The sequence below is a fragment of the Camelus ferus genome, chromosome 4 (genome assembly GCF_009834535.1).
Source record: "Camelus ferus isolate YT-003-E chromosome 4, BCGSAC_Cfer_1.0, whole genome shotgun sequence".
Classification (NCBI taxonomy): Eukaryota; Metazoa; Chordata; class Mammalia; order Artiodactyla; family Camelidae; genus Camelus; species Camelus ferus.
This window is the reverse complement of record NC_045699.1, coordinates 44,222,991-44,250,852: the sequence shown is the minus strand read 5'-3', so window position 1 is coordinate 44,250,852 and position 27,862 is coordinate 44,222,991. Positions and strand designations below refer to the sequence as shown.

Sequence of the window (27,862 nt, the reverse complement as noted above, 5' to 3'; positions counted from 1 at the left end):
TGGTCTCTCCTTTCACCGGGGCCCCATAGGGGTTATCAGATAGGAGGGATGCTACTGGGGCTGGATGGATCTCTCTGTCATCCTTCTTTTCTCTCCAAAGTGGGCTGGCGTCCTAGGTCCTGGGAGAGGAGGCCATGCCAGCATTCTGGCTGCTGGAGATTCTTCTGAGCCCCGAGTCATTTCCAGCACTCCCTTCAGCACCTGCCTTTGCATGTGGCGCACTTAACAGTGAACTGTCCTGTTAGGCCTGTCACTTCCCTGAGAGCCAAGGCTCAAGATTAGCACAAGCCCACCTCAGAGCTTCCCAGGAGGAAAAGCCCTGCCTCCAGTTTGGGCAGAGGTTGAGCCACCAAGTGGGGAGCAGAACCCAGACTTGGAGCTGGGAGATTTTCACTCCTTGCAACTAGCTCTGCCACAAACTCAGAGTGTGACTTTGATAAAGCTCCTCCTCTCTCAGAAAGCCCAGGACCCTGGTGGTTCTAATGTGGGTCTGTGATCTCCAAGAGTGACATCCAAGATGCTAAGATGCTGTGGAGTTAGGGGGTTGCCTTCTTCCCAATTGCCCCAACTCTCACCCCCCACAGAATGAGTTTGTGAGGCCAAAATGTCTCTGAGATCCCCTCTGGTCCTGACAGTTATTCCTTCTGTGATGACTCAAATGCACAGAATCACTGTGTGAGTGTACATGTTGATGTTTTGAGTCCTGCTATTTCATAAACCATTAGCCTGTTTTTTTTTTCTCTCAGCAAATCGTTACCTTGGCTCTGACATATTGCAAGGTGCTACGAAGAGAAAGGGGCATCAGGCAGAGAGTCTCTACATCTCTATTCTAGGGAGTATCCTGGTCCAGGGAGGGTGTCTGGCATTCACTGAGAAGTCTGGACAGCCCGATGTAGGCACACAATTGCTGGAGAGGTAGCAACTATTGTGATGGGTTTGGGGGGACCAACTTCTGTTCTATTCTGGATTATGAGGGGCTCCATGTGCTTTCTGAGTTCCCTACATCTGGCTCTTTGAAGGATTTCCATGACACAAAGCAACATGACTTTTCCCCCACCCAGGTCTCTGAAAGCCCTAACGTGGAGTGAGGCTGGCACTGCTTAGAGTAGAGAAGGAGCCGTCAGCCTGCTCTGCAGAGGAGCTCCCCTCAAACCCGTGGTCAGGCTCTGGGGCCCACAGATTTGTCAACGTTGGGTAGACAGGTAATTGGTGGTTTGAAATATAACAGGTTACCCGTGGTGGTCACAAACTCTAATGCTGAAGTGAGGCCAAGTAGATGGTACAACGAGGGGAGCGGCCCAGGCAAAAGACAACAGGGGAAGGCGGGGTCTGTGGCATCCTGGCCAGACCAAGCTCTATTGAAGGGGCAGCTGCTTTCCAGTTCCAGCCAAATGTGCCAGGACTGTGGGCCTGCGGTTAGCCAGATTTTTTCCATTCTTAAAGACAAGCCAGAAACTAGGGCTTGTGTGTGCATGTATGTGTGTGTTTGTGTCTATGAAATCTCTGTCTTTAAGCAGTGGCAACTAATGTCAATGAAAAAAAAGCCTTGCAGGACAAGCATAACTCATTTGCAGGGCCCCTGGCTTCTACCTTCTGTCATACAAGGAGGAAAACTGTTTTGTGATGAATTTATTTGAATGAACTTTAGCTTTCTGTTTTATTTATTATTTAATTAGTTTATTTTGGCAGGGGGAGATAACTAGGTTTATTTATTTTTAGAGGAGGTATTGGGGATTGAACCGAGGACCTCATGCATGCTAAGCAAGCACTCTACCACTTGAGCTATACCCTCCCCTGAATGGACTTTAGAAAACTATAATGAGCACATTACACCAGTGAGTGTGAACTTTATGAACTTCTTCCCCCATTTAGAGTGAAGAACTAATATTGCCTTATAAAATAAGTCTATTTAAGCCAAAAAGTAAGTTACTTGAAAGAAATGTATGAGGCAAACAGAACACAGTGATTAGACATGTGGTTAAGGCTGTGAAGGGGGCACCTGAATGAATGTCTGGGGAAGTCATGGCTCAGTTGATGCTTTGTGCCTGGAACTGTGCTGTGGGGGGGTCAGACTGCTAATTGTAGCTTCAGGGGCCTCCTGGGTGTCCCACTCCATAATGGTGGCCTGGTGGCCCCACTGGCTGCGCCTCCAAGGTGCTTCCACATCTGGGGTCTCCTGTAGCCCTCAAGGCTTACCTCTCTCCTGTGACAGGTGTAGAAACAAAGGCTCAGATGGGGAGTGCAGAGGAATGGTGATTTTGAGCAGAGATGGGATTAGAGCAGGTGTCCTGATGGGTAGAGAAGGGCCATCTCTTTCTACCACTCCCCCAGGACTCTGCCAGGACAGAACTGAGGATCAGTGAGGAAAGAGGCAGGGAGACGCAGTCATCCCGCCTGCATTCCCACTCCATTCCCGAGCCTCGCAGCCTGTATGTTTTGCCGCCTATCTGCGGGCTTCCTGTGATCCATAGCCCTTTCCTGTGCTCCTCTCTGGGGCTTCTCCCAGGAGCACTCTCTGGCTCCCCACCACATTCTTCAGTGAGAGTTCTTTGGTGTCTCTAGCAACAGACCATGCAATGCAAATAAACTACATGTGGGACAGCCTCATGTTGCTGCCTCCCCCACCCCCCAAAAGCCTGAGCCTTCCCAGCATAGTTTTGTTTTCCATATAAAGGTGAAGATCCCACTGCACTCAAACAGATGCAGCTTCTAAATAACTGTCTTGCAAATGTCATTGTGTAAAAGGGTCCATAGCTCCCTCTCCCAGCCCATGTGTCACTGTGAGGCAATTTCTCACTACTTCACTATGTCCAGCAGCTAGAGAGGGAATGGTAGCTGGATCTGCAGCTGTGCTGGTGGCCACTGCGTCTTCTCTACCCTCCACCCCTAGAAGTGTGTACCTTCCTGCTGCCTTCTAGGGGACTTGCCTGGGAAACCATGACTGACATGGGGTGAAGCAACATTGAACCAGTTCTGCTAGGCTTGTGGGAGATTTCCTGGGACACAAACCATCATGTTTATGTGGCTTCTTAAGGACAAATACGTGCACAACCTGCACGAGGGATTCTTTGAATCCAGCCTGAGTGTCAGTTGGAGGTGACTGTCCTAGAGCTGACCCCCACTCCAGGTGGAACGAGTCTTCCTTCGTCTGTTCCAGTCCTGCAGCTCTAAACAAGGGACCAAGTGGTGGGGAAACTTGAGTGACATTCCCAGCTTAGAGGGGCAGCCCTTTTTAAGTCCAGCCCGTGGTTGTCTTGTGAGAATGTGGGGCCAGTATTGCTGTGTGTTCTGATCTTTCAAGAGAACCTAGAAATCTATGTATTTATGTGAAAGTTCCCAACTTACCTCTATTGGCAACTAATTCAAATGAAGATAAATATACTGTACAGGCCAAACAAAACTTATCCAGGGATGAATGTGGCCTGGGGATGACCACTGCTAAACTCTGTTCTTTATCCTAACTTGGGCAGCAAGCCTTCCGGCATTGTTTATCCCTTCCCTCTTTCTTTTCCGCATCAGTCGCAGGCCTGAGTGTCACCCAGCTTGTCTTTCCCAGCTTGGCCTAATTGGACCGCTGGTTTTTGGATTCTTAGCATAGCGAATGGCCCAAGATTCTTAGTGCACCGATAGCAATTTGGTGAGTGTGGTAGACATGGGTATTTCTTCAGCCCTATGGCTTCATTTCTTTTTTTTTAAGGTACCATGATTTTCCCTTCCAATGTAATTTTGCATATGTGGGGGTGGAGTGGGGGTGGGAGTGATAGTGAGAAGACCTAGCCCTTCAAAGCAGTGGGGGGATGCTGAAATGGGATCCTTACAAATACCTGCAATATCTAAAGTTCCTCAGACTTTGAATCTTCAGATTCTAGATGGATTTTGAATCCAAATAGACTTTATGCCTCATATAGGAAGTCTTTAGCAGAGGGACAACTTCCTTTGCATGTGGCTCAAAGAATAGTACTCAGGCCTGGGAGCTGACTTTGCTGTGTGACCTGGGGCAAGTCACTTGAGCACTCTGGGCTTTAGTTTCTTCATTCGTAAGAATTTGTTGATTGCTGAGCTTCCTTCTCCAATGGACCACCTAGGATGTTTATATGGCATCCAGGGTCCTGCTCATGCTCAGCAAAGTAAAGGCTGTACCTCTGAATGCTGACTGCCAATTAGCCCCAACTGTCTCTGGTTTAGAAAATGTCTGGAGCATGGCTCTAATTGTGACAAAGCCTGATGATTGCTTGCTAATTTTTTAATTTTTAAATTTTTTTAGAATTGCTATGATTTAATTACAGTCCTGTTCTTCCCACTCCCATTTCTTCTCAATGGAAGATGATGCTCTTTGTTCTTTTCTTGGCAGCTGCTGTAAGCAGGTGGGCAAAATCTCTCTCTCTGGGGACAGCTCTGAAGGTTTCCCTACAATTCAGGTCTCCCTCATAAGGAAAGTCCCATTTCAGCCTTAAAATAGGGTGTGGATGACTACCTTCCCCTCCTCAGCTCCCAAGGGGATCCTATGTGTTTTTGAAGCATTCGTAGAAAATATGAACCTTTTAAGGTTGAAGCTTGTCATTAATCTTTATGAAGACACCAGTGAAGATAACAGTGGCTAACATTCACCGAGAATTTACTATGCAGCAGCCACTGTTCTAAGTACTTAATTAATTTAATCCTCCTAATAACCCTAGGAGGTGGGAATGAGTCTTAGTCTCATTTTGCAGATGAAGAAATTGAGGAAGGTCCTTACCTAAGGTCACATAGCTAGCAAATTGCAAAACTGGGATTCAAACTCCAGAAGTCTGGTTCTGGAGCCTGTTCACTCCACTGCAACTGCCTCTCAATGATTTATAACAATTGATAATGTTTTACCAATGATTTAGAAATATTTTAAAGAAAAATAAGGAAAACATAATTTTCTTTGCTTTGCTTATGTACAAAGTTAATGGCAAGACAATGTTTCAAAAAGTTAGGAATTTATGTGGGACTTCAACAGGAAATAGTTATGATCTGTTTTACCATACGTTTGTATATATGTAAACCATAACATAGGTGAATCATGTTTATATCTGGTTTGTCCATATATTCACACATCTAGCTATATCTCTGTAGACACACATCATCTATGCACAGAGAAGGTGACATACACAAAAATCCAAAAATTATGTCAGATGCTGGCTTAATTCCAGGTAGTCAAAAAGACTGCCTCACTCCCGGGTCTTTGGCAGAACGCACCATGTTTGCTTAGTTAAAATAAGTGGTTTGAATATTGGAGAAAACAAACACTCGGAGTGTATTTCAGGCAACACTCGTATGCTGACTCATCAGAAAGGGGCAAAAAGCCCTTTGCTGAGCTCAAGTGGCCTGGGCTCCAGAGGGCCTGTGGGGGGCTGCAGTGTGAACAGAACTGTTCATTCCAGGCTGTCAGCTGAGGACACTAAGTGCCCAGCCCTGAGCTGTGAGATCACCGAGGGCAGAGGCCATGGCCCAGTGAGGCTCAGGGGAGGCACCTGCCACTTCTGTTCTTCCTTTTTGTGTGCACAAGCTGGAGACCAGTGCAGCTTGAAATGAACTTCCCTAAAGAATGGTCTGGAATGTGAAAAAGCTTCTTACATAATGCTGAGTGAAAAAAGCAGGACACAAAACTGTATACATAGTTTAATCTTGATTTTGTTAAGAGAAAATGGCTATTTCCAAATATGCACAGGAATGCTAGCATAAAAGAAATATACCAAAATGTGGTTTTAGACGTCTTCTTTATACTTGTTGTTCAAATAGTCTACAATGAGCACAAAGTCCTTTTATAATTAGGAAAAACTCTAATAAATGTTCTTTCAAAAGGTTATAGTTGGAGGCTGGAATAGAACTTTTCCAAAGAAGTGGCACATTTTATTATCACTCACCCTTCTCTCAAATGCCAGGGAAGGAACTTTCTTGCAGACCGCAGAGGGACTTTTGCCCCAACCCTGGTCAGCAGCTCTACGATGCATCAGGCTTGGGGTCTCATGGAGGCCTCGTGTGCTGTCCCAGCTGAAAATTTACAAATGAAACTTCTCAGAGCCCAAGGTTCTGCAGAAGGACGTCAGTGCTGCCAGGTAGCAGAGGGAAGGCAGTGCCGCGATTATCTTTTTTATACACTGGGCTTTTTCATAAGATTCCTTCCTCCCTCCCTCCCTCCCTCCTTTTCTTCCTTCCTTCCTTCCTTCCTTGTTTCCTTCCTTTCTCCCCCAAAAGGATTCACTTACTTAAAGTAAGCAAAGAGTGGTCTGTTCCAACTCACTCATTGTATTGAGGCCCACAATGGAATGGACTTGCCCAGGGTCACAATCAAGTTCATATTAGAACTGGAGCAATGTCTCTGGGAAAACAGGCCAGGACACCCTGGCTCCCAGCCCCAGGGAGCCCTTCCATGGAGGCTTTGTGTAATTTGGGCTTTCTCCTGGCAAAGCCAAGCCAGGCCTCTCCTCCAAGCACTTTAACCCTTTCTAGTTCCATAGCAACATAAACATCCCTTCCCCCTGCCCCTCAGTAATTTCTGACTGGCGGGGATGTTCTTCTGGTGGCTCTCTAAGGCAGAGGAACCAGAATGTGAGAGCTACCAGAGGACAGGGAGGTCACCTGGTTTAGTGCCTTCTTTCCACAGATGGGAGGCTGAGGTCTAGGGAAGGGAAGGAACTTTCTAACTTAGTGAGTTCCTTATGGAGCTGGAGCCACTCCCAAGAACAGGATGCCTATTTGTAATATTAACACATCAATCTCTTTCTACAGAAGAGGCACTTGTGGCCCAGAGAGGGGTGCAGTTTACCCAAAGACACCCAGGGAGGTAGGGGCTGAGTTGGGACTACTCTGTAATTCTTCCAAACTCCCAACTCCCAACCTGGGTTCATAATCTCCCCTGATCCCTGCCCCCGCTTGACCCAGGACCCAGCTTGGTATGGGTTTTCTGTTGTCCATGCATAGCTAGTTTAGATCTCTTCTCCTCCATGATGGTAAATAGCCATTTATTTTTTTCCCAACTGCCCACAGGATCATCCGGACAAAAGTACAGCAGCCACCCAACCAGCCGGTCCCAGCTTCCAGTCACAGCATAGGTAAGAACTTTTTAAAAAAATTTAAAAATCTAATGGGCTCCAAATACTCTAAAGAACTTTTAATCATTCTTATGGACAGATAATTCTGCATAAAACACTTTGGCACACGTACTAATGCACCTTCTTTGTCATTCTCCAAGGGCTGAACCTGGTAAATGAATTTTATAAATACTGCTAAAAGGTTTTGAATTTTACTGATTATTATGATAAATAGCTTTCACCATGAAGACAGAAAATTGAAATCTAAGCCAAAAAAAAAAAAAAAATTCACTAATGGGGGTCTATAGAATGTCAGATAATTAAAGTAATAAATCAAGAAAGGGATACTTATTCATAACATTTTCTGCATCATTAGTCAGTAAGTAGTTTTGAATGTGTTTTTTTCTTCTATCAACCAGCCCTTCTACAATTCTTTGTGCACTTGCAGTCTTGAGTGAAGATGTGGCAAAACTTCCCAAACTTTCTCTCTCTCTCTCTCTTGCTTCGATCTCATGTGCTCCGTGAACTGTCAAGGGCTACCAGTGGGGTTTCTGACACTCATGGGTGAAGTCTGAGATCAAGCAGGACTCCTAAGGATGGGAGTCATATTTCCTACTACTTAGGAGTTCAGAAGTTTCCCTTGCCTTCCCTGCAAAGATTGTGAGATGAAAGTAACATATGTCTACTCAAGGCATATTATTTCTCCATTTGGAATAAAGGAAACACCTCTGGTTAGTTGAGGGGAAGTTTATTCTATTATCAGAAAGCAGGCCACCATTCAGCGAGTTCTGGCTGCCATAGTCCCTGTCAATTCCGCTTAATCACACCTTAATTACACCCTTTTTTCTCCTTCTTTACCTGAAAACTTGAACTCCCCATGGTGATAGGGGACAGGCAGAGGCCTGGCTTATAGTTCCAGCTTTGTCATTAATTCACCTAGTAAACTGTGAATGTCCCTTCACCTCTCTGAGCTTCAGTGTCCCCATTTGTGGACTGAGGGGCACAAACCAAGTACCCTCTGAGGTCTCTGATTCTTCATGGTTGCCTCTCTGGATAAAGGTAAGACAGAATTTCTCCCTTCTATAAAATAATTCTTCATTTGGTAATCTCTTCTAAAGGTATTTTCTAAGCCCCTGCTATGCAGCCCACGGTGTTAGAGACTATAAAGAAGGCAGGACAAAATCCCCATTCTCGAGGGCTTCTCAGTCTAATGGGGAAATGTAACCAAGAGAAGTTTGCAAAACACTGACATAAGGCTCCAGAAGAAAGTACAGGGTGCTGTGGGAGCAGAAGGGAGGGGAGGACCAGCTCTGTTGAGCTGGGGTGAAGAGGGTTGGGGAAGGTTTCTGAGAAGTGTTCATGGCTGGGATTTCACTCGCAGCTGTAACCATTTCAGGTCATGTAGCACTGAATATCAAACTAAGAGTAACTGAAAATATTCTTTCAGTCGGGTTAGAGGAATAATTCCACTTGTCGGCTTAGCAGAATGCCTTGTCTCAGAAATTTGTATAAAACCATATCTTATATGTGTTCAGGCCCTTATAGTTTATAAACTTATTGAGAAGTGAGGAAATCAAAGTTTAGAGGGATTAAATAACTAGTCCAAGGTCACATGACCAGTAAGTGGTGGAGCCAGAATTGGAACCTTGTCTTTTGAGCTGAGTGTGATCGCAAAATATTGGAACAAATGATACCATCTCTGTCAGCAACATGGTGAACTTTGGTTATACATGGTGGTTGTTGTTTAAAGTACCAAATGACGTGTGATCCTCTTTCTTCCTCTGTGCTTTGCACCTTAATACAAAAAAGGTTGTGAGATTTGCATAAATCTATTTTGAGCAGCTTCTGGTGAAGGAAAAGAGAAGTTAACGATTTCTACTTCTGTGTCTCCTAAGGAAGATCTAAAATCAAACTCAAATATAAGAAGAAAGGCCCTGCTCCCTTTAGGTCCATAGGAACAAGAGCTGGATGTGCTCCAAGGAAAGCAACAAATAGCTTCTCAAGCCATCACCACCATTTCTAGTAATTTCCTACACTTTAGAGTCAATAGTTATAGCCGAAGGAAATGTGTCTGAAATGGGTCTGTAGGTTTTAATGAACCAACAAAGAAATCCCACAGCCCAGAAATGGAAATTCAGCTGCACAGCTCAAGAGGACTCTGATGATCGAATGGTCTCCCCCTTGGGACTCTGGGGCCAGGAGTTAGTGTGAAACTTGCACAAACCTCCCCTTCTCCATTCTTAGTCTTAGGATCTTAGAGATCTGGTCCACATTTCTGGACAGAAGAAATCTAGACTTTAAGTCAGTAGACCCAGGGCAGAGTCCTGATGCTACTGCTTATTAGCTAGATGATTTTGAGCAAATCACTTTGCCTTGTGGTCCTCATTTGATACATGGGGATGAGTAATAGCACTTGAGGTTACTGCAAGCATTGCATGAAAAGCATTGTATTAATGTGAAGCATATTACTGTTTTCATTATTAATTAGTGAGGAAGAGATTGGTATAGGGGTTAAGACGTTGGTTCTTGGGTTCCAGTCACCAATCTGCCTCTTATTAGCTGTGTGACCTTGGGCAAGTCACTTACCTTCTCTGAGCCTTGGGTTTCTTACCTTTCCAATGGGATAACCACATAATCTACCTTACAAGCTTGTTCTCAGAATCCAATGAGATAAAGCCCGAATGCCTTAGTTCAGAGTAAGTTCTCAGAAAACGTTATCATTATTATATATATCAATATATATTATATAGTACACAGTACATTATGTATTATATCAATATTATAGAATTAATATTAAATATTAAAATCCAGGTAAACTGGAAGGGGAAAAAGACATTGAGGAAATGTAAAAGAAACAGTCTGCCATTTGGCGTTGTGTTGGCTGTGTGTATGAGTGTGCAGGATACTTAGGTCTGCGTGGATGGGTGGGTGTGTAAGTGAGGAGTGAGCCTGCCTGATGAGTAGGTCTTTTTTTAGCACCGGCAGGTGGTGGAGCCCAGCTCCCCTCTTTCTTTGCTCCATCCGCGTGCCTCCTGCGTGGACAGGATGGGGTTTGAGAGAGTGCGCTTCGTACAATGTCCCGTGTCTCCTGCACCGACAGTTCTCTTTGCTGCCCATCCTCCCCCTCACCTCCCCAGAGAACCTGGGTAAGTGGCCCCAGGGCCGCTCTCATCGCCCAGGGGTGGGCACTGCCATAGGGCGAGTGGCCTCAGCACACACCCGCCCTGTCCCCGCGCTCTCCGCGTCGCTCCGGCCCCGCGTCGCTCCGGCCGGTCCCGCGTAGGGGGAGTGCCTTGGTTTCGGCGGCTGGCTGGGGCCCGGGCTCTCTCCTCGCCGGCGCCGCCCCCAGCCCCCTGCCGGGCCCTGACCGCCCTCTCCCTCTGCGCAGTGTCCACGGGCTCCGTGACGCAGGTGTCCTCGGTGAGCACGGACTCGGCCGGCTCCTCGTACTCCATCAGTGGCATCCTGGGCATCACATCCCCCAGTGCCGACACCAACAAGCGCAAGAGAGATGAAGGTAAGAGATTCCCTCGCGGCCCTTTCCGAGACCCGACGGGATCTGGCTCCGGGCGGGCGGGGCGCTCAGTCAGGGGCGCAAGCACCCGCGAAGCCCCGGGGGCGCCAGGCCCAGGCCCTTCGGTGACCACGGCGAAGGGGCTGAGCCCTCTGGGAGAGGCAGGCAGGGCCCCCGCTGGGACTGGACCTCTCGCTGGCCCCTCCCAACTTCAGTCCTTTGGAGGAGAAAGGTAGGCCTGACAGAGCCCTTGTGGCCCGTGCTTTGCGGCCTCTAAGAAGCCATTGCCCGTGCAGATGTGATGCCTGAGGGCAGGGTGTGGAGGGTAGGAGCTCAGCAGCAGTGTCCCCTTCTGGGGGGGATCTGAGGAAAGAGAGGGCCTGGGCCGAGTGAGGGGCACACTTGGGGTAGAGGGGTCCTCAAGTGGGTTCTCTGAGGAGCTGAGCACACCCCTTCCCAGAGGCCTTCAATGTGGGGATGGAGGGGATTGAGGAAGTTCTTTATCATCTCATCTCTGCCTTGAGCCTGGAAGGAGGGGGTGCAGGGGCCTGCCGGGGATAACACAGATGACCATCTTCCATGTTGGTTTTTCTCAGCCCTCAGCGTGCCCCCCAGGCCTCGGGGGCTGGCCGCCTCTGTCCTGGACATGGGCCCGCCTTAACCTGGGTCTCCTTCCCTGGACACGCTGCCAGCGCTAGTTGACGTTAATGGGTTTGAGAGGAGAATGACCCCCTGGGAGTCTGTAAAACCTTTATCAGGAAAAGAAAAAAAAGGGGCCGTGGTCGAGGGCCTGAGAGCAGCGTGACAGAAATCTTGATTCAGTTATTCTCTTCCTCGGCACAATTCCCTTTCTCGGCTCCCTGTAAGGGACGTATGTTCTTGTGAACACATGCCTAAGTATTTAAGATCTCTAACTAGAAAATTGAGTCAGCCCAGTGGTGGATTGGCCTGAGGTCTGTGTGTTCCAGGCAGTGCAGGAGCTGGGCCCATGGCCTCTGTTTGGAGGTGTGGGGGGTCCGTGGGGGATGATTCACAGCTTTTGGAACCTGCCTCACCTCTTTCCCCTGCTCCTGACACTCGGAGCAGATGTCAGAAGTCTTTAACTCGGTGGGTTGCTGTGCTGAGTTACTGCAGGAGGCATGGGCCTACCATCACTGTTGCTTTATGGGATTGACGCTGTCATCTTTTCTCCCAGTGTCACCTGGACTCACAGCAGATGTGCCCAAGCTGGGCTCCGCTGTGTTTGATCATGTGGAGGGACAGGTATGTGAGGCTCCCCCAGAGGTTGAGGGATCCAGGCAGAGTGTTTTGAAGAAAGAAAAAAAAAAAATCAAGTGTGATGTGTACCATCACACAGATGGGTCCTGAATTGGGGGGACTGTGTTACCGTGTTTGTGGAGTGCTGTATTGGCCTTCAGTCTCTGATCAGTGGTCACGGTTTATCCTCTCAAGCTGCAGAGAGGTCAGAATGCGGGTGGTGTTCGTCTAGACTGCTCGGTGCCGGGCAGATCCTTCCTGAGGACTGTGGCCCACTCGGGGTATTGACCTTTAAGAGGGACAGTCACAAACTGGGATATGTCCAGATGGGTATAACCTGGATGGAGAGGTATCTGGAGAACACCTCAAGGCTCTAGGGACGTTTTGGTACTAAGCAGAGAAGAATGAGCAAGACCAGATTGTTGCCTTCAAATATTTGGAGGGCTGACATGGAAGGCAAGAGGAATGAGACTTTGCTGTGTGGCCTCAAAGGTCAGTGTGTGGCAGATGCAGAGGAGAGTTCAGATAAGAGTGAAAAATAACGTTGTAAACATGGGAGTGGTCTAGGGCAAAGAGGGACTGCCTTGGAGGTAGTGAGTGCTCCGTCACTAGAGGTATGTTAGTAGAGCTGAGGTGGCCATTTGCTGGGCTGCTTTATAAGAGTATCAAGAATCAGATGCAGGATTGGATGATCTTTGAGATCCTTTCAGTCTTGGAATTTATAATTGAGCCCTGATCCCCAGCAAGACTTGGGACGTGATCTAGTCTGTGGTCTGGGGCTAAGGGAGAATGATGTGTTGGTCTTGGAAGCTTCCAGGACTGGGATGACTGGGAGACTCAAGCAGCAACCAGAGGGCCCGTTCTCTCCTCTGCCCTGCATCACCGAGACTGGATATGGTTGGGCAGAGAGGTGGGCAGAAGTGCCCTCACTCACATCAGCAAGCTGCCTGAGAGGAATATAGTGTGGTGCTTCCTACTGCCCTTTCCCATCCTCCCTCTGAATCTCCCAGCATCTTTTCACTGGCTTCAAGGGGAGTTGAAGAGGCAGACATTGCCACTCCCTTTTTATAGAGGAGGAAAGCAAGGCCTCGGGGAGTTCCATGTTGGCAAAGCCACAGAGCTGGTGTGGCCTGGGGTGGGGAGGAGGGGAGAGAGCCCCTGAGGCCTCAGTTCCCCAGCATTGTCCGGCCACCTGCTGTCTCTCAGCCCCTCCAGAGAGATGCTTTGGAGGTGGAGCAGCCTGGGGCTGGACAGAACCTGAGGACGGTGTGAGGAGAGTTTCAAGCAGAAGGGCATGGTCAGCAGGTGGGATGCTGCCAAAAGTGTGGTGAGAACATAGGAACCAGCCACTGGGGAAACGCAGAGAGTGCTGGGTGCACCGGGGGTCTGGCCTACTGAGGCTGCAGACTGTGGCACTGTTATTCTCGGCAGCCTGAGGGAAGGGCCATGGGGCAAGAGAGTCAATAGAGGGCCAAGAGGAAGATGGCAGAGGGTCCTCCTCCTCATTTTTCAGATGAGGTGACTGAGGCTCTGCAGGGTGGAGCTGCTTGCTCAGCCCTGGTTCAAAGTCATCTCGCATTTGGACTTGGGTTTTACCCTGTGGGCATTTCCTGGTGCCATGCTCCTGCCCAGGCCTCAGGGCAGGGGTGGCTGGTGGGAGAGTTCCATCACAGAGGACCTGCTCTCTAGACCTCAGGCCAGTGGGCAAGACTGGCAAGCCCAAAGCCCCTCTGATGGCCAGTGTGTGGGGTGATGTGGGGTGATGCTGTGATGGGAGGATGATACCAGAGCTGGAGGGCAGGACAGGGAGGGGCTGACATTGACCAAAAAGATCTGGGAAGGGTCCTCATAGGAAGTTGCACATTATCAAGGAAAAAAATACTTTACAAGGCTTATTTTTAAACTTAAATGAATTAAAATCAAATAAAATTAAAAATTTAGTTCCTCTGTTGCACATTTCAAGGGCTCAAAAGCCATATGTGCCCAGTGCCTACAGTATTAGATAACATGGCTTGAATACAAGTGCTTGGCACATAGTAGGTGCTCAATAAATGCTCCTTGGTGGAATAGATTGGTCACATGCCTGTAGAAGATTCAAAATTAGTGAGGATGGTGGGGAGGCGGGGTTGGGGATCTCTAGTCTCCTCAACCAGGAGTGTTTCTGTTGGTATTTTTGGCTTCCATGGAAAGCTCTATTTGAGTAGAACTCTGTAACAAAAACAAACAAGTTAGGACACTGTCAAATCAATGGATTGCCAAGGGCCTTTTTAGGCTAGAAATTCTAGGATTCTCCCCCCAACATTTGCATCCAAGACCAGCCACTGTGTCCAAATCTCAGATGAACGGTTCTGTGGCTGAGGCAGCATATAAGGTCCCTGGGGCCTCTGAGGGCAGAGATGGAGCTGGTTAAAGGAAACTGCAGGGAGGTAGATCACAGCTCAGTGCAAGGAACAGCTTTTAGACAACAGCCAGGCTGGGCCAAGGTTAGAAGTGTCAGCTTGGAAAGGTAGTGAGCTCCCTGTCTTTGGAGGTATGAGCAGGAACTGGACAAACGAGGGGCAGAGGAGCCAAAGCAGGCATTCTGGTTTGGACTCGGTGGCTTCTGAGGTCTGTTACAATCTAGGTGTCAAGTGCTTCTGTCACTGCCTTGCATCTGGAAGTGGTTCTGCCTCCTTGTTTTCCCTCCTGCTGTCTGACTCTGAGTGCACCATCCATGTGGACTTGGCTGGACGGGGCCACATCACCTGTGTTTCTATCCCCAGCCTGGCCCTTTGGTGTAGGACTGGTGCACAAAGTTGCTTGGAGGCTTGTGGATGGCTGAGAGTCAGGCCAGGGTCTACCCAGGTGTGAGACAAAGCTTCATCTCTTGGTTGAACTGTGCTGAGAGCTTTTGTGGAGAAAGTTGGGGCCTGGGCCTAAGGAATCCTGCTGGGCTGCAGGGACAGAGCCCGAGGCAGTACCTCCCTCCCCGGAAGGCCCAGAGGCGGTGGTGGCGGGGCTGGACTTGGCAGAGCAGGCAGAGCCTTGAATAGCGGCCATGGGTGAAAGGGCAGCCCCAGACCCTCTGTTCCTTCCTGGGCCTTTGATCTCTGATGGGGCCTCCTTCCGCCATCTCCAGGGCCCCCATTCAGGTCTCCTCGACCTCCCCCTCCTCTCATTCCCCCAGTTTGAAAGGCCCTGAACACACAGAGGTCAGCCGAGTGCGAATCCCTTTCAGTAGCTCAGAAAGGCGGCCAATCCAGCACCAGTGTGGACTGTGGGGGCCAGAAGCTTCTTTTTGGGCGGTGGAGGACACATTGCAGGTGGAATTTCTGGGTTCTGGACTGCCCTCTGCCTGAAGAGGGCCCAGGAAGGGCAGCCAAAACCCGGAGGTGGCCTGTCCTTTTCAAAGGATGCCAAGTCCAGCAAGACCCTCCTTCACGGGGAGGTTTGGGAGTATTTAGGGGATCTGTCATGACTATGTCCATCCCACTTCCTGGGGGCGCCTGTCTCCTCTCTGCCTTTGTCTCTCCTTGTGTCTTTTGTTTGGGGGTGCACCTCTTCCAGCGCTGTCTGCCTCTGTTTGTGTCCTGTTTACCGAGACTTCCTCTGTGTCTGCTTCTGTCTTTTGGTCCAGCTCTCACTCTTTTTCTCATTCTCTCTCTCTCCCTCTCTCTCTCTCTCTCTCTCTCTCTCTCTCTCTCTCTCTCTCTCTCTCTCTCTCTCTCTCTCTCTCTCTCTCTCTCTCTCTCTCTCTCTCTCTCTCTCTCTCTCTCTCTCTCTCTCTCTCTCTCTCGCTCTCTCTCGCTCTCTCTCTCGCTCTCTCTCTCGCTCTCTCTCGCTCTCTCTCGCTCTCGCTCTCTCGCTCTCTCTCGCTCTCTCATGAGCACACATACACACTCACTCACACACACACTCTCACCCACTCACCCTCTTCCTTTTTGTATTTGCTCTTGCTTTTTCTCTTACCAGCTGCCCTCTCCCCTTCTAGGCCGGCAGCCCCAGCTCAGCCCTGCCCTGCAGACATCCCTGGAGGCCATCTTGGGGGAGGGAAGGGGTTTCAGAAGCTCATAGACCACACAGGTCCCCAGGGCTCCTCTGACCTTGGGCAGGCCCTGGCTTTCCTCTCTTAGGACCCTCTTCCTTTACTGGACACTCAGACCCTATCTGCTGCTCCTGGGCTTGGGACAGAAGGCAGGAGGCTGCAGCAGAGTTCCCAACAGGGAATGGGATTCATGGAAAAGCTCAGGATTCCTGAGTCAGGAGTTGTAGACAGCCCTTGTGGCACCAACATTCCACAGATCTCTGGAGGCCCCCAGATAAGATGAGGTGTTGAGGCAAGGACCCAGGCTCACAGGCCAGGGTCCAACTGATTTGAGACTGTGTGGTGAAAACTTTGGCAAATTACTTAATCTCTGTGAACCTCCATTTTGCCATGTGGAAAATAGGGGGCCCAAGTTGTGCATTATTGGGAGGATAAAATAAAGCCATTCTGGCAAACGGTTTCGCCCCAGGGCCTGGTGGGTAGTAAATGGCCGCTGAGGGAGAGCGCGGCTGGGCTGGAGGGTGTGAGGCGAGTCACAGGCTGCGGGCAAGCAGGCTCCAGCCGCAGTTCTGTTTGGCAGCTGAAAGCGGCTCCTCTGCCCCCCACGACTTCCTGTTTGTTAACAGTCAGCCACTGTGGGCGCCAAGACTGAACAACAGCGCCCCCAGGTGTCAGCTGCACAGCGAAGGGCCACTGGCTTTCCTTTGCTTCCTTTTCTTCCGGACCTTCAGCCCCCTTGATGGACGAATAAAAGGGTTAAGCCACAGTTTTCCACAAAATGAGGCCCTGGGTACACAAGGCAGTGGAGCCCTGGGAGGATTTGGGGTCACCAGCTTGGATGTCACCAGCCCCTGTTGGAGCTGGAAGGGCCTTGGAGAGCATCTGGGATGTGTCACCCTCGTCATTATTCAGAGGAGAAAACAGGTCTGGAGAAGAGAAAGGGTCGGACTAGGTCACATAATAAAAACCCAGAAAACCTAGAGGGACAGAATGGGCTCAGAACATCCTTGGTATCCCACTGCCATTTGACGTGGCAAATCCTAGTTTCTTTTCTCCCCTCCTTTCCTCCATTCTCCTCGGCCCATCTGCTGCTTCCACTGTTGAAAGCCACCAGCAACCCTGGCCCAGCCCCGTCAGCCTATCACCCCAGGGTCTCAACTCTTGACTGTGAGCCCTGACCTCCCCTCCTTGGCCGCCTGTTTCTCCTCCCCATCCCTTCCGTGCATCTAGTCCCTGCACATTCTCTGAGCTCTCCTGTCTCTTACCAGGCAAGGCCTTCCACGTGGAATGCCATCATTGAGGCTGGTCTGTCAGCCTGGCCTGGTTTCCAGAGCTGGTCTACTCCCCAGGGGAATTTTCAGTGTTGGGCCATTGGTCCCTCACAACTGGCTGAGGCCCTTGGATTCATCCGGGGCCAGCATGGAGCTTTGGAGACCAGACAGGCTGTGCAGAGAGATAAGGAAATGACCATCACTTTGTCTTGATCTCTCCTGGGGCTTCAGCAGGGCAGGTCCCCTCCCTGCCCTTCCACGAGGTGTTTCCTGGATGCCATGCAGGGGTCCCTTCCCTGAGTTCTCTTTTTGTATGAGCAGGGACCAGGACCAACATGCTTGCTGGGGGGGCATCACTGAGAACCCAGTTGCCAGCCTGCCAGTCATGCTTCACTCACCTTGTCCTGTATTTAACATGCTTTTGAGTTAGTCACCAACATTTAAAAATAAGGAGATTTCACATATGGCTTTTCTTGGGAAAAAAAAATCAGTTTCACATATGGCTTTTCTTTGGAAAAAATCAAATTGGGACACTGGGTGGGCTTTCCTACACAGCAACAATCGTGTGGGGCTGCTGGGCCAGTGGTCCTTAGACTGCCCTCTGCTCACCTTGCTCACGGCGTTTATGCTCTATTTTTCTCTACCCTTAAGGCTTTGAGCTTCCAGAGTCCTAGTGTGGACTCTGAGAAACAAGTCTGGTTGAGTCTGGTCTGTGGCAGCTGAAGCCTGCAGGAGGCCGGGCCCTGCCTGACCAGGCTGGATGGGGCTGTGTGTGTGTGTGTGTGTTTGTGTGTGTGTGTGCATGCCTGCACACATGTGTGGTCAGGGAAGGAGGCAGTCAAGCTCTCAGGCAGGAGGTGGGTGAAGTAGGGGAGGTAGGAGGGCAGGGCCAAGGAGCCTCACTCGTAGGCAGCCCTGACGAAGAGTGAGATTGGATTCATTCAGTCCACCCCTTGTGGACAGGGTAGTCCAGGCACAGGGGGCACTTAGCAGCAGTGATGCTAGGGGCCTGGTTTTCCCAGCCTGGCTAGCCACTTTCCTGTCCTTCCGGCTTTGCAGTCAGCGGCACCTCAGCTGAGCCCAAGGCAGACAAGTGTCAGAGGTTTACTTGGTAAAGTAGGGGACTTGAGGCCAGGTGGTCAATCAGAGGGGCTCCTTGGGCCTTTCCCTGGTGCTGAGGGTCTGTCCCTTGGGTGGGGGGGTCAGGTTTCGGTTCCTCCTGGTTCCTGGGTCCCTGAGTTTCACTTTGATTCAGTGAGTAAGAGCCAACACCACTAAACACCCTTCCCCCACCCCTGCCTGTTTGCACACCTGCTTGGCCCAGGCCCCCTCTCCTCTCCCCCTACCAGCTTTTCCCACGGGGCTGTGCACTGGTGTCCGGGAGAGCCCTGGGGGATATAAAGGGCTGGGATGGGGGTGGTGATGGCGGAGAGTGTGAGTCGGCTCTGGAGTCAAGCAGAATGAGAGTTGTGGGATCAGCAGCTGAGCGGACAGCAGAGGAGACAGTCACATCCATGGTGGCAGGCCCCTGCCAGGGCCGTCTGGAGCTCAAGGTGGAGTGGACTTGGCTTTCTTCCCCACCCCAAATGCATGCTGTCCTGTGGGGCAGAGCATCTCATGGTTCTTCCTCTCTGGCTTTGGACTATAGTTAATCCTTGACTGCAAACTGCAGTTCACGGAATTCACAGCACCCCAACTACCAGAGGCTCCTGAGGCAGGAGCCAGGGAGGAGGGAACCTGGGCTCTGGGTTCCAGTCCTCACTCTGGCTGACTTGCTGGTGACCTTCAGGAAATCCCTTCCTCTCTCTGGACCTGTTTCCTCATCTAAAACATGGGATCAAGGAGTTCCTAAGGTTCTCTTTGGTACCAAGATTCCGAGCTTCTCATGGTCCTATCTCAAGTCGTCTTGGCATTATTTTAGACAAGTGGTTCTCAAACTGTCTGTCTTGGAAACTCTTTAAACTCTTAAAAATGATCAAAGATCCCAAGGAGCTTTTGAATTTACGTAGGTTAATTCACATGGACAAAATTTTATAATATTTGTTAATTAACTAAAAATAGCAGTAATAAGTACCATAAATAATATGTTGTTTGAAATAAGAAATATATTTTCCGAATCAAAAGACTAAGAGTGACATTGCTTTATGATTTTGCAAATCTCTAATGTCTGGCTTAATAGAAGACAGCTGGAGTCTCATAGCTGCTTCTGTATCCAATCTGTTGTGAGATCACATATCCTAAAGCCCCTGGAATACTTGAGAAAGAGTCATAGTGAGGAAGGCCAGTAACATCTCTGCATTATTATGAAAATAGCTTTGACCTCACAGACCCTTTGACAGTGTCTTGGGGACCGCTCAAGGGGTCTACGGACTAGACTTTGAGAATACCTGCTTCAGGCTGCTGCAAACTCTGAGCTTGCTTATAACTCATACAGAGAGGGACTCCAGTTAAGTGGTTTTAATTGAAAAAAAGGTGCCATCAATTTCTCCTGTTTTTTTTTTTTTCCTCCTGAGGGCAGTGGGAGCCATGAAAGGCCTTTGAGCTGGAGAGGGAGTGACAAGACACACTGGGCTTTTGAAATCCTCCTTCCAAATTCTTCCCAAGAAAATTCCCAAGTTTCTTCCCAAGAAAAGCCATATGTAAAATCTCTTTATTTTTATTTATTTTCTTTTTTAAAATTGAAGTATAGTCAGTTTACAATTGTGTCAATTTCTGGTGTATAGCACAATGCTTCAGATACACATGAACATACATATATTTGTTTTCATATTGTTTTTCACCATAAGCTACTACAAAATATCAAATATAGTTCCCTTTGCTATACACTATACTTTGTTTATCTATTTTATATATACCAACCAGTATCTGCAAATCTCGAACTCTTAATTTATCTCTTCCCACCCTATTCCCCCCTTGTAACCTTAAGTTTGTTTTCTATGTCTGTGAGTCTATTTCTGTTTTATATACAAGTTCATTTGTCTTTTTTCCTTATTTTTAACTGTTGGTAACTAACTCAAAAGCATGTTAAATACAGGACAAGCCAGGTAAAGCATGACTGGCAGGCTGGCAATTGGGTTCTCAGTGATGACCTCCCAGCAAGCATGTTGGTCCTGGTCCCTGCTCATACGAAGCAGATTGGGGCATGCAGGGCTTCTTGGTTCTCTCCTAAGCTTGAGCTCCCACAGAAAGGCACAGCTATGGAGGCTCCTTTCACTTCCAGCGGAATACCTGTGGAGTTTTAGGTCTGATCTCCCTCCAGCCGGCTTCCTTCAGGGCCACTAACAGCTACCTAGTGCTCCCTAGGAGCCTGGGGAGTGGGTGTTTAGGGACCCAGGCCTGTCTCCTCATCTCAGCTCAGCTCTCAGTCACCTACAGACTTATAAGACCCCCACCCTGGGCATAGCATTGGTGGGAAAACCCCCAGAAAATATTATTGACTAGGAATGAAACCAAATAAAATGAAATAAAGTATTTGTCTTGACTCCTGGCCTTTGAGGAAAAGCAGGTGTGAAAGGCAATTGAGAAAAGGGAGATTTTTGTTCTGATTCCATAGGGGCTTCTGAGTGTCTCCAGAATGCTCGTGGCTGGTCACCCTTGTGTGTGTGTGTGTGTGTGTGTGTGTGTGTGTGTGTAATTTTACTTTGAAATTTCCAGTTTTCATTTTCAGTGGTGCAAGTTATCATTTGCATTAGTCCTTCCTTGAATAAATGGACTAAAATGGAGGAGAGGGAGAGAAAGAGAATGTCCTAAGCTCATTTAGAAAGAATTGAGAAAGGGAGGGTAAAAGATGCTAGAGGAGATACGCTTGTAGTGAAATGAACTGAGCTATGAGAGGAACAGAGAAAGGCATGGCCCCTTGAGAGACTAGAAAGGAGGATGATGAAAAGCAACCAGGGGGCCAGGCACTTCCTAGCACCAGCCACCAGGTGGCACCATCGACCCAAGACAGCTTAGTTGCTGTCCAGGGTCAGGGAGGAGAGGGGTGACAGGGCAGTGTGCACTGGCCATTTGTGAGCTTGGTATGCTTGTAACTTGGTGAGGGGCAGCTGTGCCCAGGTAGGCTGACCATTTTCCTGAGTCTCACTTCCCTGCCAGCATTTAGTCTGGGCCATTGCTATTGGGGATCAATCCATCCTTCTTCACCTTCATGGTATAGGTGTCTTGATACAAACCCTTTTGGGAGTCAAGTCTTCAGTTCTGTTCTAAGCCTTGACTTGCTGGCTGTGTGACCTTGGGCAAGTCACTTCTCTCTGAGTCTTGTTTTCCTGTTGTTAAAATGTGGAGATTTGTACAGATGATTTTAGGGATTCTTTGCAGTCTGACATTCTGTGGTGTGGTAGCAAGACCACTGGCATTGGATTTAGATTCAAAATCTTTCTCTGTTGTCTGTGTGACCTTGGCCAGCTCATTTCCCATCTGTGGAGATTAAAGTAACATCTCTCTCACAGTCTGCTATATAAAACAGCAGATTGGAAAATGCTTTGAAATCTTTTTTGGTGCTGTAGGAGAGGGAGGGGCTGCTCTTTATTATTTTTTCCTGGCAACTTAAATTAGCCAAAAGCAGGACTACCATCCTCACAGCTCAGAGAGTTGGTGCCTCTGCCTGTGACCACAGATTAAAGCCTCATGGCAGGTGTTTTTTCAAGGTCACTGCATCTCTGTCCTAGCTCTTCAAGAACCTGCTCATTTCTCTCCGTGCTCCTGAGCACCCTCTCCTCCTGCTTGGACTGTTGCTGTAGCCTCCTGGGAGTCCCCACCTCCAATGTCCCCAATGTCTCCAAACAGTCCACCTTGCACATAGCAGCCCCAGGGGCACTTCTGAAATACAGTTCTGACCAGTGACTTGCCAGAAGGGTCACCTGAGCATATTTTCCAGGTGTATATGGATCATAGCTTCAAATGGAACCCAACTCTAGTGGTGAGCACTTATTGAGTGTTTGCTGTGTATCTTTTAAATTATTAACACATTTAAGACTAACCACCACTATACCAGGTGAAGTCTCTTATCATCCTCATTTTAGAGAGCTTCTGAGAGATCAAGGCCATTGCCCGAGGTCATACAGCTCCAGAGCGGCGGTATTGCACCTGGACCCTGAGCAGCTGGACCCCTTCGATAGCCTTACCTGCCACCCTGGTCTGCCTCTCCCAGAGTGTCACATAGGGTGGCATCAGTGGGAAGGCCCTCAACTCTCCCCTACAGGGGGCATCAGTCCCACCTCTTGTTTCAGTTCTGCCATCCCCATCCCTGCCAAGCTGAGCTCAGGCACAGACCCTGCTTCCTACTCAGGTTCTCATCCGTTTGTGAAGCTTCCCCCAGCACTGCTGTGCACACGTCCCTGTCACATCTTCAAGTTAGTCACCTTCAAGGGCAGTTGGCTGCCCACAGGTGGACTTCGCACCGCAGCAGGGTAGCACAGTGGAGGGACTGGAGTCCGGGCCCAGCCCTGCCATTTACTAGCTGTGCGAGCTTTGACAAGGGCCTGAACTTCTCTGAGCTTCAGTTTCCTCATCTGTCAAAAGGGGATAGTAATTTCTGCATTTCCTGGTGATTAAAAAAAAAACGTTACCTATACTACTTTGACCAGCACTGGCACATGGCACATTTTAAGAATATCGTTTATTTTTTTTTCTCTCATCTGAGCAGAGTTTTTACCCTGAATCCAGATTCCTCAAGAAGACTTTGTTGAGAACTTTCTACATTCCCAGCTCTTTTGTTTTTCCTCTCTTTTGAAAATGATTCTTTTATTTATATCGCTAAGTCTAATGATAGGATTATTCAGGCTAGGGTCAGAGGAAAAAGATGTATGCACTAGAATTTACACTGGCAGAATTTTAGCTCCACGTTTCAGAAGCTAACAATTCAAGTTGTAGCTGAGGGCAGCTTGCAGAGGCAGGATAAGCCTGTCACAGGGTGGAGAGGTCTGGGTTCCTGGCTCCAGTTCAGCCACTATCTTGCCGTGTGATCTCAGCCAGGTCCCTGCCCTCTGGGTCATCGATTGGGATGCAGTGAGCCCGGACAACCCTCTTCAGTGCCCTGATTCTGCCTCCTCCCTCCTCCCTGCTTCTTGCTGTTCCCCCTCCCTCCTCCTCCATCTTCTCTCTCTTCGTTTCCTTTCTGTCTGAGACACAAACGCCATCCAGCACTTTTGAATGGTACTTTTGTTCCACTAACATCTCTGTTCTGAAAAGGATGATTGGTCAGGTTTGTATCTTTTAGACACTGGCACATTTTATCAGTTAAGAATCTGCATACCTCTCTCCCAAGACATAGCCTTAAGGAGGCAGACAGAAGCAGCAAAGGCGGAGGTTTATGGGAGACAGTGGAGCAAAACCCACCACATCTCTTTGGGGGCCTAATGTATGGTCCCTCTGGCAAATGCCTTCTTTCCTGAGAGCCTCCTTCCCTGCTTTTCCCATGACCCTAAGCATTTTCCAGCTTAACTCCATTTATGACTTGTGTCCCCCTCCATAGCTCCCTGGCAGAATGGGGAGGGGGGATGAGCAGGGCCTGAGCCTGAGCCTGAATCATTTTTGCTCGAAGCCTCTTTGAGGTGGGGCTTGGATCATAGGATGGGGAATCACAGGGTTTGAGAAAACCTGGAAAAGAGAAAGAACACCTTCCTCAAAGTCTTGTGCCAAGTCAGGAGGAGCCATAAACTGTTAAGTTCTATGTAGGTATGAGAGTGTCCTCATAGTTCAAGTGCCTGCTCTATGACCTTGGACAAATTCTTTAACTTCTCCAAGGGTCAGTTTACCCATCCATCAAATAGGGACTATAATCTTCAGGTGATACAGTTACTATGAGAATTTCATATGGATGTAAAATACCTGGTGCAGTTCTTGGCAGTGGCAGGTGCCCAGGTCTGGGTTAGTGCCCTGTCCCTTTCCCTTTCTTATTTCTTCACAGTGAGTACAGCGCACAATAATGAAGCCACAGGCTTCTGAAGTTCCGCTGCCCATTCTGGAACCCAGTGGGTTCCTTGGCTGAGAGACCTGGGGCCACTTCCTTAACCTTTGCCTCAATTCTCTTGCCTGTAAAAGGGTAGTGCCACCTACGTCAGAGGGCTGTTGGGAAGATCAGAGTCTGCAGAGTCCGCGCCCAGTGAATGAGATTCTCTAGACCTTGATCCCTTGGCACACCCAGACCCAGGCCCCCAGCAGCCATTGCCTTCAAGCCCCCTTGGCAGAAGAAAGACAGGCCTGAGCGGAGGGGAAGGGATTTGCTCAAGGTCGCGCCAGGAGTCACCTGCTAGGATCTTTGAGGAATTTTCAGGGATCCTGCCGTGCCATCCTTCGAATAAAGCCCCGCCAAGGGGCCGAGGGCCCAGGGGAGAGGGAGAGGCCAGCTCCTTCTCTTCCGCCCTGTTCTCTGGGCGCCACCTCGGCCCATAACGGAGGACAGACGCCTTCCAGGAGGGCATCGGGGTTTGCCAGCGCGGGGTGGCTGGAGAAAGACATCCAACCGCGTCAGAACATGGCGCAAAAAGCAGGGAGCGCGCGGCGCCCTCTGGAAGGAGGCGGCTCGCCCGCCCGGCCTCCGCCAAGCATTTGCAATTTAATTGACATTTGGCGGCAGGAAGCCAATCAGTATAAGTCAATTGACGTGCGGAGATAAAACTAATCGGCGGCCGGCGCTCCCCCCGCCCGCGCGGCCTCGGCGGGGCCGCGGGCACAGCGTGGCGGCCGCGGCGCCGCGGGCCGGGCCCCGGCAGGTACCGGCGCTGGCGCGTGTCTCGGCCCGCGAGGGGGCGGCGGGCGGCCCGCTGATTGCCGTGCAGCCCACGGCGGCCGGGAGAGGCCCGTAATGAATGACTTTATTTGCCGGGGCCCTGCTGAGAACAATTGAGTTTGTTATGGTAACAACGGATGCCAGCTTTCCGGGCCCCGGGGAGCGCGGGCGCGGCGGCAGCCGGGAGCTGGGCAGCGGAGCAGATGATGCGCGCCGAGGTGAGGGGCGCCGGCGGCGGATCCCGGCCCACAGAGTGTCAGGAGCCCGAGGGACCGCGTGAGCCCCTGAGGCGGCGGAGGAGAGGCCGGGCTGCCCCGCCGCCTTGGACCGAGGAGCTGGGTTGGACGACGCACATCGCTCTTATCTTGGACCACAGTGCAGAATTGGGCTGGGGATTCATCAATTCCTTGCTTGCTTGTTGGATTGGCTGGTCCTCCTGGGTGTCTCTGCAGCCTCTTCTTTCCCTCTGACCCCGGGGCTAAGGGGGGATTCTGGTCTTGCTGAGTGATGCCCTGACATCAACTTTTTGTCTCTTGCACCACTGGAAAAGTAGAAAAAGGCACAAAGGCTTCCCTGCTTCTTGGGGCATGGCTTGACAAATTTCAGCCCATCACATGCGGTGATGCTGTCTCTGTACCCTTTGCCCTAAAGAGAGGGCCTTCCATCTCTGTCCCCTGCCTGCATCCGCATTCTTTGTGGCATGGCACCTCCCACAGGAAGCCCTCCTTGTCCCCACAAAAGAGGCTTCCAGCCACATGGCTACCTCTGAGCCCCTGAAGGCTTCTCTGTCTCCCTCATCAGACTGTGAATTCCAAGGGCAGGGTCCAGCTCCATTTTATCCCAGTGGCTCCCTCAGAGCTCAGCTTGAGGACTGGCACAGAGCACAGATGTAGGAGTATATAAGGGGGTGGACTTTTTCTTCTTTTCAATCTCTTGCTTTCCCTCTGGTTAGGAAAACAAAGAGTTCCTTTTCCTCGCCCTCCTCCGCTCCTAGTTCTGTTTTCAGGTATGCTACCATTCATTCATTCACTATAAATATTTACTGAGAACCAGCCATGTGTCAGGTAGTCTGATATGACAGGCCCCTGCCTTTGGGGAACTTACTGGCCAGTGAGAGAAGATCATGCAATGCATGTGATAAATATGAGTCAGGTACCTACTGTGTCCTGAGTAGTGGCCTGAATTCCTTGAGTTGCCAAAGATTAATAAGGGCTTGCTAAGGATATTTCCCTTTGTCATTGCATTCAGTGATCCCTGGTGCCACCCTGTGACAACCACCCTCATTCACAGATGTACAAACCGATGCTTAGCGTGTTCAAGAAGCAGCATGATGCTGTGGAAGGAGTCTGGACTGGGAATCAAACACTAGTTTGCTGTGTGAGGTCTGTCCACTTTCTTCCCCTCTCTGTGCCTCAGTGTCCTCATCTGTAAAGTGTGGGTGGGGGGGGTGGAACTGATGGTCTTCTGAGGGCCAGCAGAGTGTGAATGGGCCACAGAGGGAGACGGAGCCAGGACCCAGGTTTCTGTTCCCAGCCCAGTCTTGCAGTGTGACCAGTGCAGCTGACAGTGAGATTGAAACACTCACTGTGTGACAGGCACTGTGCTCAATGCAGGCCTTAAGAAGTGTAGGTCCTTTTACTGCTTCCGTTTGGTAGATGGAAAAGATGAGAGGTTAAATAACCAGTCTAGGGTCAGCCAGCAAGTTGCAGGGCTGGGATTCAAACCCAAGCAGTCTAGTTTTAGAGCCTGTGTACTTGACCACTCTGTTCGTAGCAGAGGGAGCACATAAACCCCCTGCAACCCCCCTCCTGCTCTTACACGTCACCCAGTCTCAGCCCCACCTCCTGTGTTTTCCCAGCTCCAAAGCGCATTCTGCATGTTTGCAGGGCAGCAGGAGCACTGATTTGTCAAGGTGTCTTTTCTTCCCGTGGTTTTTGCTTTTTGCCTTGATGCAGACCTCTGAGAGGAGACCCGGCAGGAGGGAGAAGCTGCCACAGAACCTGGGTCCCTTCTTGGCTCTGACAAGCTGGATGATTGCACTGAAAGTGGGTTTTTAAAAAGGAGAGCAGGGGTCCAGTGTTGTCTTTTGGGAACAAACTCTCAGTATTCATGCCAAGGAAGTACAGTACATCTATTTTAGAGTTAATTTTGGTACCTGTATTCCTGTCCTTCCAAAGCACTCTGGGGAACTCTTTCCTGGAGATACCCCTTTTTCAGAAAGACAGATCAGGAAGATAGTCTCTAATATGGGATAGTCCTAATTGGAAGAACTGGAGGGGCCTTGGAAATCATATGCAGTGAGTTTAAATCCGGTCAGCTCAATCTCCCTTCTTTAAAGCAAATATTTTGTAGTGCTTCCTTTGCCATCCTAAAATGAAATTTACAGAAAATATAACCTACCTATATGCATAATTTAAAAATTAATATAATGCTCCAATTGTAACAAAAAAGGGAAAAATAAAGTCATAGTAAAATGTATTTCATTATGTATATGCTCAGGCATGATTACACCAGAAGACATAATAAAGTACTCAGTTGCTTGCACTTATGTGTAGAATCACCATAAATGTGGCAGCTACAAATGTGGACAGCTGTGTTTATTGGCAACACAAATACTTCTGGTGGTGTTGCCATCAGCAAACTGACTTTCTCAAATTGTGAACATGTCCTGATAAAATTCCAACCAAAGCAAAGCATAATCTTCCCTCAATTTATGTGAAGGCTGGATTCCTAAAAAAGTCAGCATAGCTTAAAACACAAGTTCCTGTGTATATATGTGACAGAGTTAAGGTCAATGGCTCAAATATTCATAGAGTTTTCACCAATTTGAATGTATGATGAATCATTCCAAAGATGTGTAGGATACAGGGCAACCCTTCACCACACTGAACTGGGCTGGGAAGCACCCCTGGCTCTGCCCACTAAGTGGCATAACTCCTCCCTAATACCAGTAACTCACAGATTTCCAAAATCTCCTCTGATTTGATAACTCACCCTTATTGAGATCCATGC

General features: G+C 49.3%; 1 protein-coding gene across 2 annotated transcripts in view; it reads left to right on the top strand.

Moving 5' to 3' along the window:
* The window catches only part of PAX5 (paired box 5), a 182,001-nt gene that overhangs the window by 19,315 nt on the left and 134,824 nt on the right, over positions 1-27,862 (top strand). For both annotated transcript variants that reach the window (XM_006187796.3, XM_014561863.2), the window contains exons 4-5: positions 7,012-7,076; positions 10,444-10,572. In XM_006187796.3, coding sequence (XP_006187858.1) covers positions 7,012-7,076; positions 10,444-10,572 — 194 coding nt within the window. The remainder of the gene's footprint in view (positions 1-7,011; positions 7,077-10,443; positions 10,573-27,862) is intronic.